The sequence below is a fragment of the Bacillus rossius genome, chromosome 1 (genome assembly GCF_032445375.1).
Source record: "Bacillus rossius redtenbacheri isolate Brsri chromosome 1, Brsri_v3, whole genome shotgun sequence".
NCBI lineage: Eukaryota > Metazoa > Arthropoda > Insecta > Phasmatodea > Bacillidae > Bacillus > Bacillus rossius.
Genome location: NC_086330.1, coordinates 70,807,092 through 70,829,773, shown reverse-complemented (window position 1 = coordinate 70,829,773; position 22,682 = coordinate 70,807,092). Strand labels below are relative to the sequence as shown.

The window sequence follows — 22,682 nt, the reverse complement described above, 5'->3', positions numbered from 1 at the left end:
AGTCTCTGATACTTCTGTATCAGACGGTCCCAGGAGGCAACAAAGCTCCGCGTACGCAGACCGTGCGACCGGAAGGAGAATCTGATACATTATTTATCACGCCCGGTAATTCTCTACCTCTGTTACTCTCATGCCCGCCTGATACAGCCAGTATCAATCAGTTCAACATTCACTGCAGTTCGTCCTGGCCGTGTATCACCATTTTGCGGGCTGTCATGCTTTGTAGTTAGTATCTTTATAGTGAAATAAGGAATGGATAAGTGCACGAAAAAGACTTCATTTGTGTGGAATTTTTTCACGGAAAATAATGAGTTTGCTAATTGTAATTTGTGTAAACAAAAACTGAGTTATAAATCATCGACTAATCTGAAGAAACATTTGAAACGTAAACATTTATATAGTATGCTCACTAATGTACCTATCTGTTTTTTATTTTTTATTTTTGATAAAATCGTGAATTTTTAATGTATAAAAACACTAGTTACTAATTGTTTTCGAAAAAAGAAAGTCCATATGTTGATTACATCTGTTATTAGTGTCAACTGAGAATTTATTTGCATTTTCATAGCTGTTAGGTGCACAAATATAAATATTATATCTTGTATTAATGTACTTTTTAATATTAAAATTTCATTAGTTTTATTATTGAACGAGACGGTGCACGCACTGCGCACTGAGCGTACTTTGAAGTAGGACAATAAACAAAACGACTTGTAACCAGGGCTGCCACTCTGATATTCATGAAAAACCTAGATAACCTACAAAAAAACCCAGACACATGGGTAAACAACCCAGATGCGTCTAAAATGCTATCGTTGAAAATGTTTGCGTACTAATTCAAAAATATAAACATAACTGGTTTTAATATAAAACAATTAATTACCTTACAAGACTGAAAACGGTTAAATACAACCAATACAAGAAAATTACACTGCAGCAAAATGGCTGTATAAGTAATTCTTGGACCAGTACATATCATAAAAAAACCTACAAATATATACATGACAAAACAAACACCATCACTGCATCCTTTAAACCGGTAATTGTTTTTATAAAACTGCATCATGTACGTTAGTCTTTATTCAGAGTCTGATTCTACAAGATTGGTTTGAAGGTTAATTGTTGCATTGGTTTTGTGTTCTGCAAGCCTCTTTGAAGAATGTGTCTAATTTAATATTCGACTTAGCTTCTTGAAAACTAGTTTTGTGTTTATATGTATTTTTGTGTGTGAAACACATAGACTTGTTTGCATTTATCAAACAGATATTGCAACAGATACAGTAGCTACTACCTTTATTATTGTTTTAGGTATAAAAATAATTAAAATTATAAAAAACCTAGAATTGTTGGAATTCATTATTTAAAAACCCAGAAACCCAAACACCATTGGAAAAACCCAGATCTGGGTGGAAAAACCCATGAGTGGCAGCCCTGCTAGTAACAATATCGCTTTGCGCCTCTCCTTCAAGGCTTCAACGCCTTCCCCTGCGCTTCCTCCCCTACATTCTTTCCCTTCTTTATCCCTTATTCGTCGTTCCTGCTCCCTCCCCTTTCACAAGCTCCGCCCAAGTGACCGTCATCTGCGATCGGTTACTGTATTCATTGGCCGTGGTGTTGTTCCAGCTGAATTCTGAACTGATACTAAAGTCTCTGATACTTTTCAAGTGTACTCGTTTGCCGTTCCTGATACAGGCGCGTATCAGTGCCAAAGTATCAGGTTGATACTTTTTGACCCACCTCTAGTTATAAAATATAAACATATTGAATTTACCAATATTATTTAAAATTCGTATACTGACTTAAGAACTCAGTTATTTTACACTTACCCAATGCAGTGCTGCTACTACTTAAAATAAACAATAAGATTTTAGTGGTTGTGCAGCTATATGCATGATAAACTCTTATTTAACAATTAAGTTTAAATATCCCAGACCTCTGAGAACTTGGTAAGCTTTTTCATTCATAAAAAAAAGGGTGTGTTTACGTGCTTATGTACATATGTTAGAAGTAATTCTTCTTTTGGTTTATTACACTTAACTCTTTTAAAAATAATTCTTACGAAACATAATCAAAATTGGTTACATAACTTTTGTAAGAAAAAAATATATTGCAGCGAAATGGATGTATAGTTAATTGCTTGTATTCAAACAAATAAGCTGAAGTACCTGGCTTTGTCCGCGTTTTACGCAGTGTAAATTTTTTTTTGAGAGAGAGTAATTCAAATATATAAATAACAATTAAATAAAAGTTATATTTAAATAAACAACATTTTAAAACAGATTAAAAAGTATAAAATAATATCTCCTAGCCCCGTAAAGATTTATGACCCCATACAGATTCCTAAAATACATATTGTCCTATAAATGTTAACACCTATGAAATATTTTGTAAGATCTTAAACAAAAAACGTGGGGTGCATACGATCCGTAATACTAAGAAGTGTAGGGTCCTTTAGGAAACACACACAATAGTTTATCTCATTTGCAGTGCAGTATAATTGTTAATGAACTATTCATACATCAATTATCTACTGCATTTGCCGTATGTTTTTGTTTGTTTTAAATCTTGCAAGTTATCATAGACTGTGTTAAAAATCAACAATAAAAATTTTTATTAACAATCTGTGTGGGCTTATAAACTGTATGTTGTTGTAAATCTTTGCAGCACTAGGAATTTTTAGTATGTTTTAAAAATGTTTTTTTAAATATAATTTTATTAATTTTTTTTTTTTGCTTTTTAATCATATTTTTGCGAAATTTTTCAATTAATTTAATTTAATTTTTAGTACTAATTATCAGATTTTATTCCTAACACCATACAGATTGTAATGAAAATTTATGATCGTAAATTTTAAATACCTATAAAAATACTTTTAATATATAAAATACAGAAGTCATAAAGAGTTTCCAACCCTGCAGCTTCAGATTGTAAAACAATAGAAAATAAATTTCCTCCCTGGGCTTCTGTTTTATTTTATGTTTAACATTTTAACATATAAAATGGTCAATAATTAGAGTTAGAAGTTTTACTTTCTTTCACTGGGTGAAATTCTGAGTAAAAACATCATGTATTTAATAAAAATATCTTCGTGACCTTCTATGCACATAATGTCTTGGTCTTCAAATGTTTTGGCAACACTCCACTTCAAATATAGAAGTTCGAAACACATGCCAAAATGCAAGAAGTTGAAAGTTCTTTGATTATTGCATTGTGTTTTGCATGATTTATAAACGAGTATTTGAAAATGTGTTATTTAACTTATTACCTCTTGCGTTTCCGGCATTATTTCCTTCCTTGCATAGTTTATAAACCCTGCGTATAAAATTTTTTTGCGATTATGTATATAAATTGTAATGTGAAATGTGACAAGTCACTAAATTAATTTTTTGTTTGGATTTTATCAGTATACATAAGTAAGAATACTTACCGTATGTTCCTAAAAACTAAACCGTTCAAAGTGATGGTAACAAGAATGCAAATCACCATGCGTAAGAAAGGAAGAACTGAAGCTAGGTTTTCAGAAGTGCTGGTTAAATGGCAAAGCATGTGGGCATGGACGGTGTTTGGTGGCAGGTGACTCCAGGCTCGGAGGGTCTGCTCTCGACGTACGAGCTGCGTATGGCGCCGTCAGTTTGCCTGAAGACGGGGCCAGAGGCCAGCGAGGGGGAGGACCGGCGGGAGTGCGTCGCAAGCGACCCCGGCACGGTGGTGACGTGCGTGGTGACGAGCTGGCAGCGCCCGTGGCTGGGGGACGTGCTGTACTCACGCTCGGACTGCCGGGTGGCTGGGGTCGACGGGGAGACCACCGAGGTTAGGAAGTTACACTTGTCTCTTCAGCAATCATCTGTTCCTAATACATGTGGGCGTGCCATTATATTGAATTGAAAAATAACTTAGTCCATAAGGCTAATTGTCTTCAGTTAGGTATGTTATTATTTGTTTCTGAATATATGTACAGTAAGATTGCATTTAACAGTCAGGTTAAATAATTACATTAAAGTTTATGAGCCAAGTGGAGCAAAGTTCAGTATTCATCCTGTCGAGTCAAGTGAAGACTTGATAATTTTATAGTAGTGTCCTTAAAAATTGAGTTCAAGATCGAGAAGTTGTAGAAGTTATTTTTTGAAGTCTTGTAAAATGAAGCGTATTAAAATTGATTTTGCTACAGTATTAAAAGTCAAAGTAAATAATACATCCAGAAAAATACTAATAACTGATAAATTTTTTGTTAAATATTGAAAGCATCTCCTGATTGGTATTACGTGGTATAAATTACAAAATCAATTTAACACCATCTACGTCATAATACTTTTTAAAGCCCCTAGTTATTGTTATGATATTAAATATTTGAATTTCAAAGACCATGTTTTTTAATGTTTATAATGTTTTCACTATTTAATTTACCTACTATACATTTATTAACACCATTCAAAGTACATATTAAAAAACTGCACATTAATAATAAAAGTATCACATTTTGAATACATGATCAAAGATAATTATGAAAATAAATTACGAGACATCACTTTCGGTTTTGCTATGTTATAGTAAACACTGTAGTAGAAAGAAAACTTACATTAACGAAGAAAATATATTCTCTTCAATGTTTTATTTGTTGTGCTACAAAATCTATGGCCTACTGCTTGTCTTTAATTCTGAAATTGTGTAAATTTATTAGAGTTATTCCGATACCGATACTTAACTTTTTTTTAATGTACTTGTATCGGGCCGATACATTAGTATCGGGTTACAAAAATACAAACAGCCTTTTAAGCATTATCAATACATTATCAGCAATATTTTTCAAAGAAATAAAACGGCAGCTATGTTTGCTTACTAATAGACCATTGCCGGCAGTGAATACCTCATGTTATCGTTATCTTATCTTTATAGCCTGCCCGTCTGGCGCTCGCGCTGAACAACACAGCAGTAATAACAAACAAAAACGACTACTACGAAACACCAACGATAATATCACCAGGTACGGCAATGCTGACTCATACAAGTTTCGACATGTCGCATCTGCACGGAGACCACTGTGGTAAAATCGTGTCTCAGGGTGGTAAGGATAAAAGTAGTTTCATGACATCAAATCTAACCAAGCATTTGAAACAGGATGGGAAGGAAGCGCGGAGACAGTCAGTTACAAATAAATTGAAAAGGCTGTTCAAGATTGCTACATAATAGCTTACAATATATCCAATTTTAAATTAATAAAAAAATATGTGCTCATGCGCATTAAGTAGGGTTGTGCGAGAATGAGATTTAGGCCTCGAGAAATTTTCGAGAAAGAAAATATTTTTCTCGCGAGAAACGAGACGAGAATGAGAAATTTTTAAAAAAATCAAGATTTACTGTAGATATCACTTTCAAAATATATTGTTCTGTACATAAAACTGTTGTTTATCATATAGAATGTCAATTTAGTTGCCCGTGCACAACTGACATGCACCACACGTTACGTAAGCCTACACTGGTAAAAGTCTAGTAGCTAACATGTTAATTGTGGTTCCCGTTGACTTATCGCCACTTTTTGTGTAATACTGCCACACTGATATGTCCACATCTTCCATTTTACCGTAAAATCAAAGTTTAATTTGACAACAAAGCTTACTTCTGTTAAACTGTTATATTCCCGCAACACTTTTTTTTCCACTTGGTTACACCGCAGTTAGAGATAAAGCAGTATTAGGAAATTATTCTCATATTCCTAATAACATTTTACAGACGTCACATTATTTATTCATACCCGCAGAGTAGTTCGCGTAAACGGGAAACTGGTACTGTAATGAAAACAAAGAAATTGATACTAGGGAGGCTTTGGCGAGATTCATTACTCGTGACGTCTTACGACTGTGTGAAACAAAGGTGGAAAAGGAAATGGGATGAACATACTATTTATTCTGCCTTTTCAAATGGTTTGAACACACACATTAACATAATTTTACGTAATACTATGGCGTGAATTGTTCTGCGTGTTCAATCCATTCCTTTCCATTCCAGTCCATTTAATAATCACATGACTTGCGCAGTCTTTTATTGAAATGAAATAAGAAACGGAACAGGGAAGCAGACTCGGTCTGGCAGCATGACCACCATTTCCTTTTGTTCGTTAAGAAATAAATTTTGTATTTTGCCGTAATAATCAACATTTCAGAATGCTATTAAACATTACCGAACAAAATATTATGACTAAATTAAAGGTAATGCTTTTAATAACTTTACCGTAATAACGTGTATGTAAACAAAACCAATTTTGTAGGTTAGTTTTGAACGTATTTTATTATGTATTACGCTTACGTAATTTAAAAATGAAATACGGCAGTTTTTCTTTCAGGATAAATTGGAATTTCATATGACAGTTTTTATTCACAGTTTCGGTTATTGATAAAGGTTTTGGATGATTGACTATCGGCTAGTCTATCTCTTAATGATTGCATCATGTTTGCTTTGTGTTCCGCCAAATCATTTTTCATCCAAACAGGCAGACGCGTTTGGTATTTTTAAAACATTTAAACTAAAATAATGGCCGTGTGTGTGTAATGTTCAACATATAAAAATACAACTATCAATATCAAATTTAGTTTCCATACCAATATTGAGTTGTTACCGGTACCAAAAAAATTCTCGTTTTTTTTCGAGAAATTATTTTTCTCGCTCGCTGTTCGAGAATGCAATATTTCTCGAAATTTTTCTCGAGTTTCGAGATCTCGCACAACACTAGCATTAAGGTATTTCACAATTTCTCAACAATAAAATAAATAAAATAATGTAGCTTAGGCAGACACTCAAGCTGTAAGAATTCCAGTCCTGTCATTTCTACATGTTTCCCTCGGTTAAATAAATAATTTTACGGCCCTGCTAAATTTTTCCATTCAAGACATTTCAAAGATTTGTGATTTCCCAGCATAAATACTGCTGTGTGACTAAAAAACAAAGTGTATCATAGTGACTTATATAGAATTTACTGACGGTAAATGGCTGTCGCGTGAGCCTTAAAAATATTAATTTTTACCGTAAATGGACTATACAGTCTGGCTTTTGTCACACGCAGTGTGGAAGCATGGGAGGAGGGCAAGTGAGTGTTGACATGTTGACGTCTCTTGAAGGGGGGAAATGTAGGAATGTGAGTTGGAGTGGGAGGGAGTGAGAGAGACAGGATGGTCTGTTTTTCTGGGAGGGTTGAGCCTTGAAGAATGTCTGCAGGGGAGAGAGAGGTAAGCAATATGCCGATGCCGCCAGCCTGACCAGAGGAGCTTAGCGCGCACCACTACATTGAAGAAGCAACCCCCACCACATTTTTACTTTTAGCACAAATACCGAGGCTGTAATAAGTAGCATAGTACTTGTTTTGGTAATTCTTTACGATTTGGTACTGTTTGAAAGGAAAAGAAATCATTATTAAAGTTTTTTACATTATTTTTGACAGACTCGATTTTAAGGCCCTCCCAATGTTTTGAGTTAAAAATTTTGGGAAAAAATATATTCGAGTAAATACGGTATTTCAATTATTACTTTGTTATTTTTAATAGCGTAGTAAAAATAAAAGTATTTTTTAAATTTTCTTTGATTTTTTTTATTTTTTTTACATTACTGCACAACAGTATTGGCATGTAAAAATATAAAATAATAAAAAAAACACTGGTATCGGGGTATTGGCAATGGTATCGGGGTATCGGTATCGGTATCGGTATCGGAAAATATGGTATCGAAACAACTCTATAATTTATAGTAATTTGAGACCTAAATAGTGGGATTTTACATTTTCTAAGCAATGTAATTAGTGTAGACTCCTATTATCCGGGTGCTGGTTATTTGGTTTGCGTGTTAACTGTGCCATATTTCCATAAACCATAAACTCAATAATTATATTTGACTTTTTATTTCTGTGCCCGCACAATGGCAACAACACTTGTATACCATTAAATGCATTGCAATGATTTAGTTAAGCAACAAATTAATCATGTGATGAATCATCAACCAATAATTTGTTCTTTCCTCAATAGTTGTTAGTGTTTGTCTAGATATCAGGATGAAAAAAGTTTAATTATTGTTTTTTTTAATTTGCTTGAACTGTATTTTTCCATTATTCGTGGACCCTTTTGCCAGTCTTTACCCTGGATAGACGGGTAGTCTACAATATTTAAAATAAACCATATTTTAAGAAAATGGTGTAAATGTAAGAATAAAAGGTAAAAATGTAAATGTGAGGTGAAGTTTTAACAGTTTAGTGGTAGGTGATTTTATGCTCATTGCTCATGTCAAATATGCATTGAGTTTGAAGAAAAACTGTCTCGTGCTCCTGTGGAGCACAATGTAGTACTCTGCTTTCGAGCCAAGTGGAGCGAGTATCTTTTGTTTTTTGAGTTTTGGCTGATCTCTAGTTACATACTGTAATACCTACTGGTGCGTAGGTGGATGCCTCGCCCGCGGAAGCGACGACGGTAAGGGAGCCGGTGGCCGAGGCACTGTTGGTGAGGCAGCAGGACGAGGCGCCTGTGCCAGTGGTGGAGGAGCCAGTGATGGCGAGACACGTGCCGTGCCTGGGCTGCGCTGAGGACCTGAGTCTCCACAACCCTGCCCTGGCGGAGTTCGTGGAGCAGGCGCTGGCGCACATCGACAGCCACTCCAAGTCGGCGCATGTGCACGCCGTGGCCAGGATCACCAGGGCCCAGCGAGAGGTTAGTGTTGTGGAAACTACCAGCACCTCTAGCTTACATTAGCATTATAGTGACTGACAAAATACCGTATTGGTCCGAAGGTAGGCCGACCTCGAAAATAGGCCGACCCCTTCTACAGCACACTCAAAATCAGGGAAAAAGAAATTTTAACTAACTAAAATGATTATCAGTAGCATATTACCACAGTAACACTTCAACTAAGTTAGTATTTATTGAACTGACAAAAATATTTGAGAGTTCATATTTTTGTTTATCTTCACTTTCTTTTGTAGTGGTGCCAACATTTTATACTGCAATGGCTACATTTTCTAAGTTCATAGAAATTGTGATGTAAAAACATTTGTATACAGTACAACCCGGTTATAACATTCCCGTTTTTAACATTTTCCCGCCTATAACACCACAATTTCATGGTCCCGTCATTTCTCCATTTATCACAATGCTTTAATTTCCCGCCTGTAACAATATTAAAATTTCTACATTCCCGCCTTTAACGTTCAAATTTGCTTTGATAACGGCCACAATTTTTAGTATCCCTCCTTCAAAGTCATAATTTAGAGCGAAACCATAGCTAGAAAATACAGCACGCATATACAAACATCAGATGTTTACATTTGTGTAGTTCACCATAGACGTGATACACACGCACTCCACAACTTGCACCGGATCCACTATCAATATGGCGTTCTGTTCGCGCTCGTTAGCCTATGACTTGTTCCGTTATACTTATGATGCGCATTTTGTGCACTGATACATGGTCGGAAACAGTGCTACTGTACTCTATGGTGCTGGTTTTTGTTTCAAAGTTTAACACCTTGAGATGGTTAAATGTTCTATGGATATATTCACGGCTTTTGTTTGTGGTTAACCTTAACCGTAATTTTTTTTCACTTACTTATTGTAGTCACGGTCGTATTTAATTAAAATACACCGTATTGAAATTTTATTCAGGTTATTGTACGCCTATGATGGCCGATAAATATACGCGAAAATCATATTTTGTAGCTGAAAAAATTCAGTTTATTAACCAAGTGGACAGGAACCCCAACAAAACGTGTGTTGCGATTACAAAAGAGTTAAATATTTCTGTTTCGACTCTGAACTGTATCGTACAAAACATTTTTTTCTTTAGCATATTACAGTAAAACACCGTTTTAACGAACTTCATTAGAGCGAACAATTCATTACTACGAACTATGCCTTTGGTCCCGTCAGACGTCCATATAACATAACGTAAAAAAATTTCACTAGTACGAATTTTCTCGTTCAAATTTTTTAAATATTCTATAAATATTCATTTGAACGAACACTTTTCTGCCTGGCACGGTAAACGACAAACGGATAAAATTGTCGCCATTCACCCACAAACTGCCATCTTATTTATTTTGATACGCGCCATAGATGACTGCAATGGACTAGTGTTGAAATTAATGCACAAAACTAGTGTAGCGACTAAAGCGCTGCATTGTGGTGTTCGCTGACATTACTCTTTGTTCTATGCTCGCACGTGTTTAACCGATGCGAAGTGCTACATCATAAAGTATTGCTACACACACATCTCTGGTCGTTTTCTTGTTTATTGTTTGAGAAACGTGCGGTAGCCCACAACTCACATAGTTTCGGTTTCCTGGCACGTTCGTGCAACTTCGGATTTCTCTCAAAAATTGAAATTATAAAAATCGAAGGGTTGTGTTAGGTTAGTCACAACATGCTTGATCTTCTGATTTAGTGGCTGAAGTGGCGTTAATACCAAAACGCAAAACTTCGGAAATCTTCGCAAATTCTTGCAGGGAACCGAAACTACGTGAGTTGTAGGCTTCCCAGAAACGTGGCTATACTACATGTATAACTTATTTTTACATGTGTAGGGTGCATTTGTTTTTATAGTTTAAAAAACCGTACTACTGAACATGTCTTCTAGGAAACGACTTGAAATGTTAAAAGCAGTAGATAAAGAAAATAAAAAGACTGATGTGGCTAAAAAGTTAGGTATCTCCAAATCAACATTATCCACAATTCTCACCCAGCGATCCAGTTTGGAAGACAATAAAATGTAAAAAAAAAATTCCTAACTTTTAAATTTTATATTTTTGATTTATTACAGAATTTTTGCAAACAGCTTGTTTTGATTCCAAAGGTAGGCTTACTGCTTTGGCAAACAACTTACCTACGTATTTCTGTATTGTACATATACATACTAGTATGTATGTATGTATGTAGTATGTATCTTGATCCCAAAGTATAGCTGTTAAAGTAATTGATGCTTGTACCACTCATATTGGTATTATATTTTCTACTTTGTTTTTTAACAAGATCGAGTTATGTTCAAAACCCCAAAACAGGCAATCATTGTGATTTCGGTATAAAGAACTTCATTATAACAAACTGTCATAATTTTGGTCCCTTCGTGTTCTTTATAATGAAGCTCTACTGTATTAGGTATTATCTATAAATAAAATTAACCAATTTTCCACTCTATTGCTGTACTTAGTGCATTACTCCTGTACTTTGTGTTGTTTTACCTATACTCTTTAATTTAATCAATCCACGCGTAATTTATACTAAGTGAAAATGTATTTTTATGATTTCCTGCTTATAACATTTTCCTGCTTATAACTTTTTTTTAATTTGGTCCCTTGGAGAATGTTATAACAGGGTTGTACTGTATCTGATAACATTTTTATGCCATAAGTGATTCTCCTTGAAATGTATGTATTTAATTATACTATTTTGGCAAAAAAAAGGTCGGCCTATTTTTGGACCAATACGGTACCCTCTACTTATAACATGAGACAAGATTTTATGTAAATTAAATTATTTAAATGCTGTCAGGAACCATAAAATTTAAAGATTTAGGGGGAGGGGGGTTGATAGATGTCACAAGATAACACTTTGGGAATTTCCTTGAAAAGTGTCAAGTTGGAATTGGGGGAGGGGGGGCGGGAACAGCGCTAACGGAGCGGTCACAGGATTCTTCTCCCTTCCACTCCTCTCTTTGTTACTGCTGAAAAGGCAGTTCCCTCCCTTATTCTTGTGGGTCTACATATGCCACCACCATGGGGCACTCTTTACTACTGTTTGTACTTCTGCTTTCCGAATGTCTTTTATGCTGCAGGGACCAAATTAATTTTTTTTAACTGCCTGGTTGTGGTTTTACCATAGGCCATTTAAATAACACCATTATCAATATTTCTAGACTTAAATGTTAATTGCTCCACATAATAAATTTAAAAAAATGTTGTTGGTGGAAAGCAACGAGCTGATAAGTTTAAAAGTGGTGGTGATTATGCATTCAATGCCATAACACTAATGTATAAATATTGCAACTGCAGAGTAATTTTTGAAAGATTCTGATGCAAAGCACGTGAAAAGTGACGACAAACATGTGAATGCCAAGCAAAAAAAATACTCTTAATGGTAATGATGTTGAATGAATAATGACCCTTCTTCATCAGTATTCAGTTTACTACATATCTACATCACATTTTCACATAGTCGCCATTCAATTCCAAGCCCTTTTCGCAATAATCTACCAGTTTATCCAACCCCTCTGCATATAAGTTTGCCGCCTGAGAATGGATCGGATGCATTGGCCATAGACATCAGGGACTTTGAATACGCAATGCGTGTAGCCTAAGTACAGATGCTTAGTAAACATATCCAAAAAAAGTTTAAGCAATCTCCGCACTAGGGTCGTAAAATAATGGCTACCGTTTTTTGGGACGAAAAGGGCTTAATTTTTGTTGATTTAATGAAACCTGAGTCAACAATTACAGCAAAATTTACAAAATTATGATTGTCAATTGATTTAGTTTCCAGGTGGTGAACTTCTATGCAGAGGGATTTAATAAACTGGTAGAGCATTGCGAAAAGTGCTTGGAACTGAATGGTGGCTATGTGAAAATGTGATGTAGATATGTAGTTTTTGTATAAACCTTTTTTCTTTTCATGAAGTTATTTTTTTAATGGCCAACATTCTTTTCGGACACGCCTCATATCAACTTTTTTACCTTTCTCCTTTCCCATGCATGAAATGACAGCATCTACTATTTGGTGTCAATTTTTTTTTCCTGTCTTTTCTTCAATAAAAACAAATACGCTCTTTACAGCAGTTTTGTAATGGAATGTTGGAGATTAAAGCATGGGAAATCTCACAAAAACAATGTTTGGACTCATTTGCATCACAAAAATGTGTTAAGATAGACACTTGATGATTGTTTATGGTGCCAGTTCACAGACATTTACGGTGAGACAGGGAGGAAGAACCATAAACACTGCTGCATGGCCACACGCACACACATACACGCTTCTTCCCCCTTTCCTTCTCCCTCTCTGGCTGGTTTATTTTTAGATTTTCCCCTCTTACGCAGCACAGGCAGGCAGCAGACAGTCACATCATTTAACGAGGTGGCAGGGTAGCTGCCCCACAGTTGGCAGATGCAGCGCAATGGCGCCATTCATGAATCTTTACAAGGACTGCTGAGATATTTCAATTAAACAATTTATTCTTACTCGTAGCATATTTATTGAAAACAAACACAGGCTAGTTATTTAAGCACACATTCAACCACATAGTTTAATGTAAGTTTTTTTTTTTAACCACAAGGAAAAATTTTTACAAGGATTGCACTACATGTTATAAAAAAAAATTGTCATAAAATGTGTGACACATAAGCAGGGAAATACAATATTGTAAACATAGATAAAAAAAAACAGTGTGGTTACTTTCTGTGTGCAAACCTGCATTTGCCCTAATGTATTAATGTACTGTTTTAACAAACCTCTGTTAACTTGGAGGTTTACATCCTTGCCTATTATTATACATAATAATTACTCACAATTGCTTTGTTGTGTTACTATTGTAGTTATATACAGGGTGTATCAAAATTCATGTTACAACGCTTGAGGGTAGAAAGCTCTTATTATTTGCAACCATTTTTGCCAATAAACATGTTGCCGGAAACACGTAGTTAAGCCCCTGTAGCCCCAGAAAGAGCCAGCGTAGGCAACCCGTTGTAGAGTGTTATGTTGTGAGAAATAACCTTTTTAATCGTGGCACAGATTTTAATTTCACTGTGAAATCAATCACAGCTTCGGCTTTGTTTCACAACATTGAAATTGTTGCATACAGTAAAACCTTTTTGTTGCGACCCTATTTATTGCGTCCACCTCTCTATTACAACCCGATTTCGAGGAACCGTGCAAAAATTACCGAAAATCCGAAGAAAATCAGACAGAAAATAAGTTTCTTGTTGTGAGTAGCGTGTTACTGCGTTTCTCTTGCCAAGTGCTGTACAGCCGTAGGCAGCGCATATCTAAAAATAGATACCACTTCCTGTCAACCGCTGTCAGCCGCTGTCAGCGCTTGACAACCCCCATTCCACGTCCCTTTGCCGGCAGGGTGCAGATAAAGGTTTTTGTGGCAACGTGTTTATGTTTTAGCTTTTTGCGAGTGTCTAGTGTGGTACGCAGTTAAGGCAAAGCTACCTGCTAGATTTCTCTTGATTTTGATTACTATCGGTTGACAATGTTTGCTTAGTTTTTTAAGTCCGATTTGGTATATTATCTGGCTTGTATTTGTGAACTAATACAATGCAGGAAAAACCCTCCGGCCTCAGCGTGTGAACGTGGTAGTCGGCTCACTATCTCCCCGTACCGTGCGCTGTGGCCGATCTCGGATGCTGCTTGTACTTCTTAACAATCACGTTAACTGTTTCATTTTAACGTGGGTAAAAATATATTAAAACTGTCAGAAAATTGAAAAAAGCTTTATTTTCCGCAAAACAGGGCACAACACTGGCCCACCAGTTGTTTTCATTCACAACGTGGCTAAAGAACTTGTATGGATCAGGCTGAAAACATCCGGCAATACATGTTGGTTATAAGGAATCTTGCTATGAATTGAGACGTTATGTTTTTCGAGTAGATATACACAGCGACCGACTGGATGCACGCCTGCCTCGACTTGTTTTAACTGCCGCAGCTATGTTTATTTTGACAGCTCAAGCAATTATCTTTTCCCGTGGGTTGACAGAAAAAGGTCGCTTCACCCAGCATAAAAAAAAAGGCTACACCACTTATTCCCCACACAGGAAACACACTGGCTGCCGTCTGTCTCCCCCGCATTTATCTTTCTTCTAACATTCCACGTCTCGCCTCTCGCGCGAGCAATAACGAAGCGACCACGCATTGGGCAGTTTTATGCTTTGTTTGGTGACAGCAACTTGATTTTATTTGGTATATTCCTTTTCATAGGACCGTTGCTATTAAAATACATTTATATTTAAGTTTGAAGGCTTGTAAATTCCTTGCCAGAGATGACTGAACTCTAACTTGGTGTGAAAAGTGACATATTTTGACATACTTTTTTTTGGCCGTGTTTGGTTGGGGAGGGAGGGGTCCGAAAATATTTACAACGATCTTACCCCTCCCTCACCGCTTTAGTACCCCATTCATAATAGCCCAATTTTACGGGAGAAAGGAGGGTGAAATGAGCATTTTCTCACTGAAGGTTTTTCAAAGGAGAGCAAAGTTGGGGTGTTATAAGGGAGGACACTAGATGGTTTGTGTGTCTGGGAGGGATGAGCTAGCCTTGAAGAATGTTACAAAGGGGAGGGAGGGGTGAGCTTATGCGTCATGAAGCCGCTGCCGCCAGCCAGCTGGGCGAGCTTCGTGTGCGCCCACTCGCGTTGCAGAACGTACCGCTGCCATATTTTTAAAGGAAATGTCCCATTATTTTTTGGTTATTGTTACATGAACATTATTGGAAGTATTAAAGCCGACACAAAAATAACTGTGTGTGTTAAACTTAACATATTTTAATGATCTTTCATTTCGTTTTTTTCTTTTTCTGATTTTCACTTTTTGGTAAAAATGTCCAAGTTTTTGACGGTTTGCGAGAATGTATTCGTAAAATCACTGCTTCGTTAAATCCGGGGTTCTAGTGAATTTAACTACGGCAAGCAGAAAATGTACATGTAAACTAACCAGTAAAAATAAATTGTCTTTTGACATATTTTCTTTAGAGGTGGCCTGTAGGGCGGCGGACTTGTCATGAAGGTTGAAGTGGGTTTAAAGCAAAGCCGTCTAGCATTGTGAGTGACAGCATCCTGCCATTGTACGGCTGGTTTCTTAGCGAGTAGCGGTTTGAGAAGGGGGGGGGGGGGGGGTTTGAAATCAACTGAAAATTTCAGAAAACATCTATTACGACTCCCCCTCTATTAAGACCCTATTCCTGGGAACCGTGTGGGGTCGTTTCAAAGAGGTTTGACTGTACGTTTTAACAACGTGACAGCCTAAAGCAACAGCTCAAAAACACGCCCACCTTGAGCGACATAGAGGTGGCAACGGCGAATCATGTTTTCACAGATACGCTGGAGCATGTGTGGAGTCGACCTTATGATTTTGAACGCTTCAATGATTCGCTGTGTAAGCTCTTCTACCTTTTCGACTGGCATAGCGTAGATAAGCCCTTTTACATAACCCCACAGAAAGAAATCTAACGGGGTTAGGTCCGGTAACCTTGGCGGCCATGCGACAGGGCCCGCTCGTCCAATCCATCGGTTTGGAAATGTTTGGTTTAAATACTCTCGCACTTGCAGAGAAAAATGAGGTGGTGCCCCGTCATGTTGGTACCACATCACACGTCGGACATGCAATGGAACCTCTTCAAGAAGACCTGGTAGTTCGTTCTGAAGGAAGTGGAGGTATCCGGCGTCGATAAGTCGTGGCGGAAGAAAAAAAGGCCCCATGAGTACGCCGTCAACAATACCGGCCTACACATTAACTGAAAAACGTTCCTAGCGAGCTGTAACACGTTGCATGCGGATTGACATAATTCCAAACATGACTGTTTTGCGAATTGAGAATAGCATCTTGAGTGAACTTGGCTTCATCGCTGAATAAAACTGCTAATTCGGGGTTCCTCAATACTCTTCGAATGTACCAACGAGAAAAGGTCATGCGAAGAGGATAGTCCGCCGGACCCATGTGTTGCACTTTTTGAAGGTGGTACGGGTACAAGAGTTGCTCATGAAGAACTCGCCAAACAGCCATTTTGTCAGCTTCCATATCGGAACCTTCTGCCCTTGTGCTTGTATCCGGACTCTCCTCAAATCTCTGAAGTACATCTTCTTCAAAACTGGGAGTACGAACCCTGCGTGGAGCACCAGCATTTGGTCTTGTGACGGCACATGTACCAGTATCACGCATTCGCTGAGTAAGTCTTGCAAACATGGTGTGAGCTGGAATCCTACAACCCGGATATCGTTCTTCGTACAGACGACGGGCGGCTCGTCCATTTTGTCTAGCTTCCCCATAAACAAGCAGCATGTCCGTGTAATCACTATACGTGTACTCCATTGAGCTCCACTAAAACGTCGCCCTTTTCAGAACCACAGCGAAAGAAATGACACCACGAGTTTGCTTGTACGACAGAACAGTCAACGACAGACCACCAGTGATATCAAAACACACCGCGACACTGCGATGTCACGCTGCGCAGTGCTATGGCACGGCACGAACGGAAGAAAAGAGGTGAGGGCGCCACCAACGGAAGTAAAAAGGTGTGGGGGTCAGCATTCGACATCGTACAGTCCTCTCGAGCGCTGCCCGGCGTCGTAAACACGTAATTCACCACAGCATCGTCTGTCTCGCACAAAGCCCAACGGGTTGCCTACGCTGACTCTTTCTGGGGCTACAGGGGCTTAACTACGCGTTTCTGGCAACATGTTTATTGGCTAAAATGGTTGCAAATAATAAGAGCTTTCTACCCTCAAGCGTTGTAACATGAATTTTGATATATCCTGTATATATATATACATACTTACACACACACATACACACACACACACAAACACACATAGATATAATTTACTCTTAATTACTAGTGAAGAAATATTTATATTATCCTCAATAATTTCTATTGGTGTGCCTAAATAAAATATTGACTCAGTGAAAAAAAGTTGTTAATATTTTTTACTACTTATTGCTTTGCCATTGTGCTGCCTAGGGGCTAGGGGACATGTTTGTGGTTGGATTATGGTAAAGTGGAGTGCTGATAAGTCATATTATACAAACACACCATTTATTAGTACATTCTGTATGTTTGGTGTGCCTTAAAATTGTTTGGAGGCTAACCTAAAACTGAGAACCGGTAACAGAATTATAGAATTGGAACCGATCCAACAAGGAAAAAGTAGAAGTGACACATCACTTTTAAATAGTCTTAAAATGTAGTACGAAGATTATTGCTCTCTCCCTCTCTCCCTTTCTTTGTGTATGGTATATACAGCTTAAGTGATCCAAACAATTTTAACATATTAACAGTTCAGAAATTAAAAAAATTAAAAACTTAGTTTTTGAGTTACACAGACTTTTTTTATATGAAATTCCCATCTTATGACAAATTACTAGATACTGTGACAACAATTTTCCATTTTATGCTGGTATAATTTTTTCTGGGATAGATAATTCAATGATTATTATTCAAAGCTTAAATTTAATTAATCTGTGTGAGACTGACATTGATATTCCACATGAGTTAAGAGTGAGACAGATAGGGAAATTTTAGATTAAACTAAGCATTTATTGAAATGGCCTGTCTCACTTTTCTCTGTCACACAGATTATGAATTGATTGATTTTTTTAATTGAGTTTTTAAATATATTGTATTAATTATCACAGTATAGAAACAAATTTAAAATTAAGTAGTTTTGCATGTAAAAATACAATTTTTTTAAGTTGTCCTTTTTTACTATTTAAAAATTTTCTTAAATGATCACTCTTTTAAATTAATGTGCCAAGGACTTTTGTTTTATATGTGTGAACATTTTAAGTTACCACTTACCAGATTAAAATTTTTTGATGCATTTGTCATGCAAAAAAAAATTTTCCCAAACATTTAGCATGTTTAGTTTTATTTTGAATAAAAAATAGTAGACGTACTAAAAAGGTATAAGTATAATCTTGTTTCTGTCATAAAAATATCCAGCTACCCAAGTCTAAACGTTCTGAGTATGTTTTGTGTGAACGTATATACCTTGCGCAGTCATTTCCTGGCGTATATATACTCATATAGGCGTTCAAGTTTATTAGAACCATGAAAACAAAAGCTAAGATAACATAGTTTTATTTTACTTGTTATACACTGTTACATTATAAACTTAAAAAAAATTTTTTTGTTGGACACCATGGGCACCCCTTTCAAACCTGGCACCGGGATTAGGCTGCCTCCCTTGCCAGAACTTCCTAGATCCATCCTTGAACTACCATTTCAGACGAAAGAAAAGTTCCAAAACAGATGTTTATGCCATCACGTGAAAGATTTTGTAACTATCAGCGAAAACAGCAGAAAATGCTGCTAGCTTGTTTGCATCTACGAACTCCAGTATAACATTTTAGAACTACAACACACAAAGATGCTCTCTTGTGAGCAAAAGTGAAACCTTCGAACAGTTTTTTTAATTAAAGCAAGAGTATGCGCTTATTTAGGATAACACAAAAATTATTAAAAAGTAATTTAATAGTATTTTATGACGAATGATTTAATTGATAAGAAATATCGGAAAAACCGCCGTTAGACATAGCGCCATTAGGCAAATTGGAGTTAGGCAAAATGCCGGTAGGCAAATCGCCGTTAGGCATAATGCCGTTAGGCATATCGCGGTTAGGCAAAATGCCGTTAGGCATATCGCGGTTAGGAAAACCGCTGATAAGTAAAATGCAGATAGGCAAAATGCCAATAGGCAAAATGCCATTAGGCAATTCGACATTAGGCAAAACGAGGTTTTGTCATCATAGTAACATTTTAGGCAAAACACCGTTAGACAAATCACCGTTAGGCAAAACGCTGTTTGGCAAATCGGAGTTAGGCAAAATGCAGTTAGGCAAATCGCCGTCAGGCAGAACTCCGTTAGAGAAAACGCCGTCAGGCAGAACTCCGTTAGGGAAAACGCCATTAGGCAGATCACATTTAGGCAAATCACCATTAGGCAATTCGACGTTAGGAAAAACGCCTTTAGGCGTAATGACTTTAGGCAAATCGCCTGTTACTCAAAACCGCAGCTAGCCCAACTTCAAGGATGTTATTTATGGCCTCAAATAAAGGTGTTAGTTCCAGCTTTTAAAATATTTTGCTTTGAGAAAATATCTGTGGAATCTTTGAAGTTTTTAAACTTTACCTTTATATGAAGTTGAATAAAAATATTTTTCTAGTTAACTTTGACTTTCTGAAGCTTAGCACGCCTCTAATTGCTGTTAAAAGCAGTGCTGTTGCAACGTAAACTGTGGAAAATGCTTTCGCATAAAGTGGGATGTACTATAGGGAAAATGATAGTGCAAGTAGAACAATATACTCTCTGATAGAATTCTTTGACCTAATAACATATAAGAAAACTAAACTCTGGTAAATCTTATTTAAATCCATCACAAAACGAGAAAAATATTGAGTTTTGTAAACTAACTCTTCGCTCTGAGCCTTAGACTTGAGTTTATACCATTGCTTATGTACCCATGTTTTTTTTTCTCTCTTTCTTACTTTTGAAATGTAAAAGTACTCTGTAATATTTAGTTTTTGTGGTTGTACAGTATGTTATAATATATGTATATATTTGTATTAATTGACGTTTTCTATATCCCGGAGTCCTTACCTCCATATGGGATCTACAGATCAAAAACTGAATAAATAAAAAATAAACGGTAAACAGTTAATTCAGGGTACGTAAAAATGAAGTTCTACTGTATATCATAGATCAGAGTCAACTTCATGGTTGTTAAATGCTACATAGTAAAAAAACTTGATTCTAGTTTACTTGCAGCTAAAAGAGCAACATAAACATAAAAAATGCTTTTTATTCTGCATTGTAAAAAAATGGTTTTGTTTCAGGTTGTAAATGGCATCAGATATATTATTCACATGGAGGTGTTGGAGACTGTGTGTCTGAAAGGGTCGGACACTGTCGGGAAACTGTGTGAACCAAAGCCTGACTCGGACGTGCAAACTTGCGTGGTTGAGTTCATGGAAAAGCCGTGGCTGAGCAGCAGGAAGCACATCGAGAGCAACAACTGCACGGAAGAAGTCAACGACCTGGACAATGAGATTATTCCCGAGTATATCAGTCGAGACAATGCTGAGAAGCAGGAGATCATAGACTACTTTGACGCGCTTGACGACACGGATTACATGAAAGGCTTTGGCGACGTGAACGTCCGATCCCAGCTCCAGGAGAACAGCCCACCTGAGCCGGCTGGGCAGACGGAGCCGCCAGCAAGCGAACACAGATTGTACCTCACCAACGACGACATTGACGCAGCGAGTCAATCAGGGACCAAACCAGAACTGACGGACACAGACGTGTTGGGCTCGACGAAGAAGCAGCCCTCTGCTGCTGTGGGCAGCAGTGCTGCGAAACCAGACGAACTATCCAGTGAGAGTGCTGAAAGCGAGGAACTGGCTTCCTCAGTGGCTAAATATCAGAACACTGAGCGCATCACAGGGCATGATGACAGTGTGACTCTGTCCAAGGATGGCAGAGGTGAGGAATCTGACTCTGGATCAGTAAGTAATGGTGTGCAAGATGACAAGGTTCAAGATAGCATGGATCGTGATAGGAGAAACGCTCAAACGGTTGGAGCCCTGAAAGATTTTGACAAATCAGATGAAGATCTCGTCAACGAACTTGGGCAGATAGCTGTTGCCACACTGGATGAGTTGGATGATGATGACAATAAACGAGTGGTTTTGGAGATACTGGATGCCAAAAAGCAGGTGCGTATGAGGTTATTAAATTACATTTATTTTTTAGCTGAAACTATTTTTAAGGAGACATATTTTTACTGTTTTTATACCCTCATTTTGTAAACTCAAATTTTAATATTGAAAACTTGAAATAACTGTTTTGTTAATTTAAGTTATGCACTAATTATGTTTTCTTGTAACAAAAAATTTTTTAAACGACTTAATGTTTAACTCTGTTCATAACACTACTTAAACTCTATATGAGATATTCTGTTTGAAGGGATTTTAATAAACTTAAATTAAATTTAATAAAACTTTGAAACAAGTAAAAATCATTCCTGGCTAAGATGATGACTGTTCCTTGTACATTCATAAACACTTGAAAATTTGTCCACAAAAGTTGCAGGTAGCTGAGTGTAAAATTCCAACAATAATTATTATAGTACTCGAAAACTTATTATTTGCATTTAAATAAAAGAGTTTGAACTGAATTTGGCAATTTATTCCTCTCACAAAAATTCAATTGCCTAGCCTTTGAAACAGTGTGACCTATCGGCCCAGCGCGCAGATGGCTAAGACAAAAGTACAGCAAATACAGAACAGTAAAAACTGAGGACTTCCCTGATTTCTTACTTCGGGTACGTGTTTCTCTCTCTCCCTCTCCCTCTCTCTCCCTCTCTCTCTCTCCCTCTCTCTCTCTCCCTCTCTCTCTCTATTATATATATATATATATATATATATATATATATATATATATATATATATATATATATATATATATATATATATATATATAATGGGATGTGATAAAATATTGTCTTATCATTTCTGTGCCTTGGCATTGCACATCTTTCTTTCAAAGACCACTGTCCTATGTTCAGGGCTAGATTTTAAGGAATATTTTAACCTGCCCAACGGACAGGTGTAATCGAAAATTTGCCTGTCCGCCATCCAATTTGCCTGTCCGCTGTTTTACCCAAATAAAAAAAAATTCAAAGTCGCTGAAAAAGTGAGAAAAAAGGATTTTTGCTATATTTTGCACCTATTTTTATCACACACTTAACATCCTTATTTAATCATCATTTTCAGACGAGTCTCTGTCTGAGTCACTACACGAATTACTTTGCTGATTCTCTCTTGAACATCTTCGATAAGGAGGCTGAAAGGGTCAACGTTTTCTCTGAACATTATGATACCAGAGATTTATTGCTGGTGCTGGATCAAACTCACTTTCAGAAGGTGACTGTATTTGAACACGCATGAGG

The 22,682-nt window shown here is 36.9% G+C and overlaps 1 protein-coding gene across 2 annotated transcripts in view; it reads left to right on the top strand.

The window, feature by feature from the left end:
* The window catches only part of LOC134537443 (uncharacterized), a 159,347-nt gene that overhangs the window by 18,889 nt on the left and 117,776 nt on the right, over positions 1-22,682 (top strand). For both annotated transcript variants that reach the window (XM_063377887.1, XM_063377895.1), the window contains exons 4-6: positions 3,574-3,810; positions 8,415-8,681; positions 20,566-21,447. In XM_063377887.1, the coding sequence (XP_063233957.1) occupies positions 3,574-3,810; positions 8,415-8,681; positions 20,566-21,447 (1,386 nt within the window). The remainder of the gene's footprint in view (positions 1-3,573; positions 3,811-8,414; positions 8,682-20,565; positions 21,448-22,682) is intronic.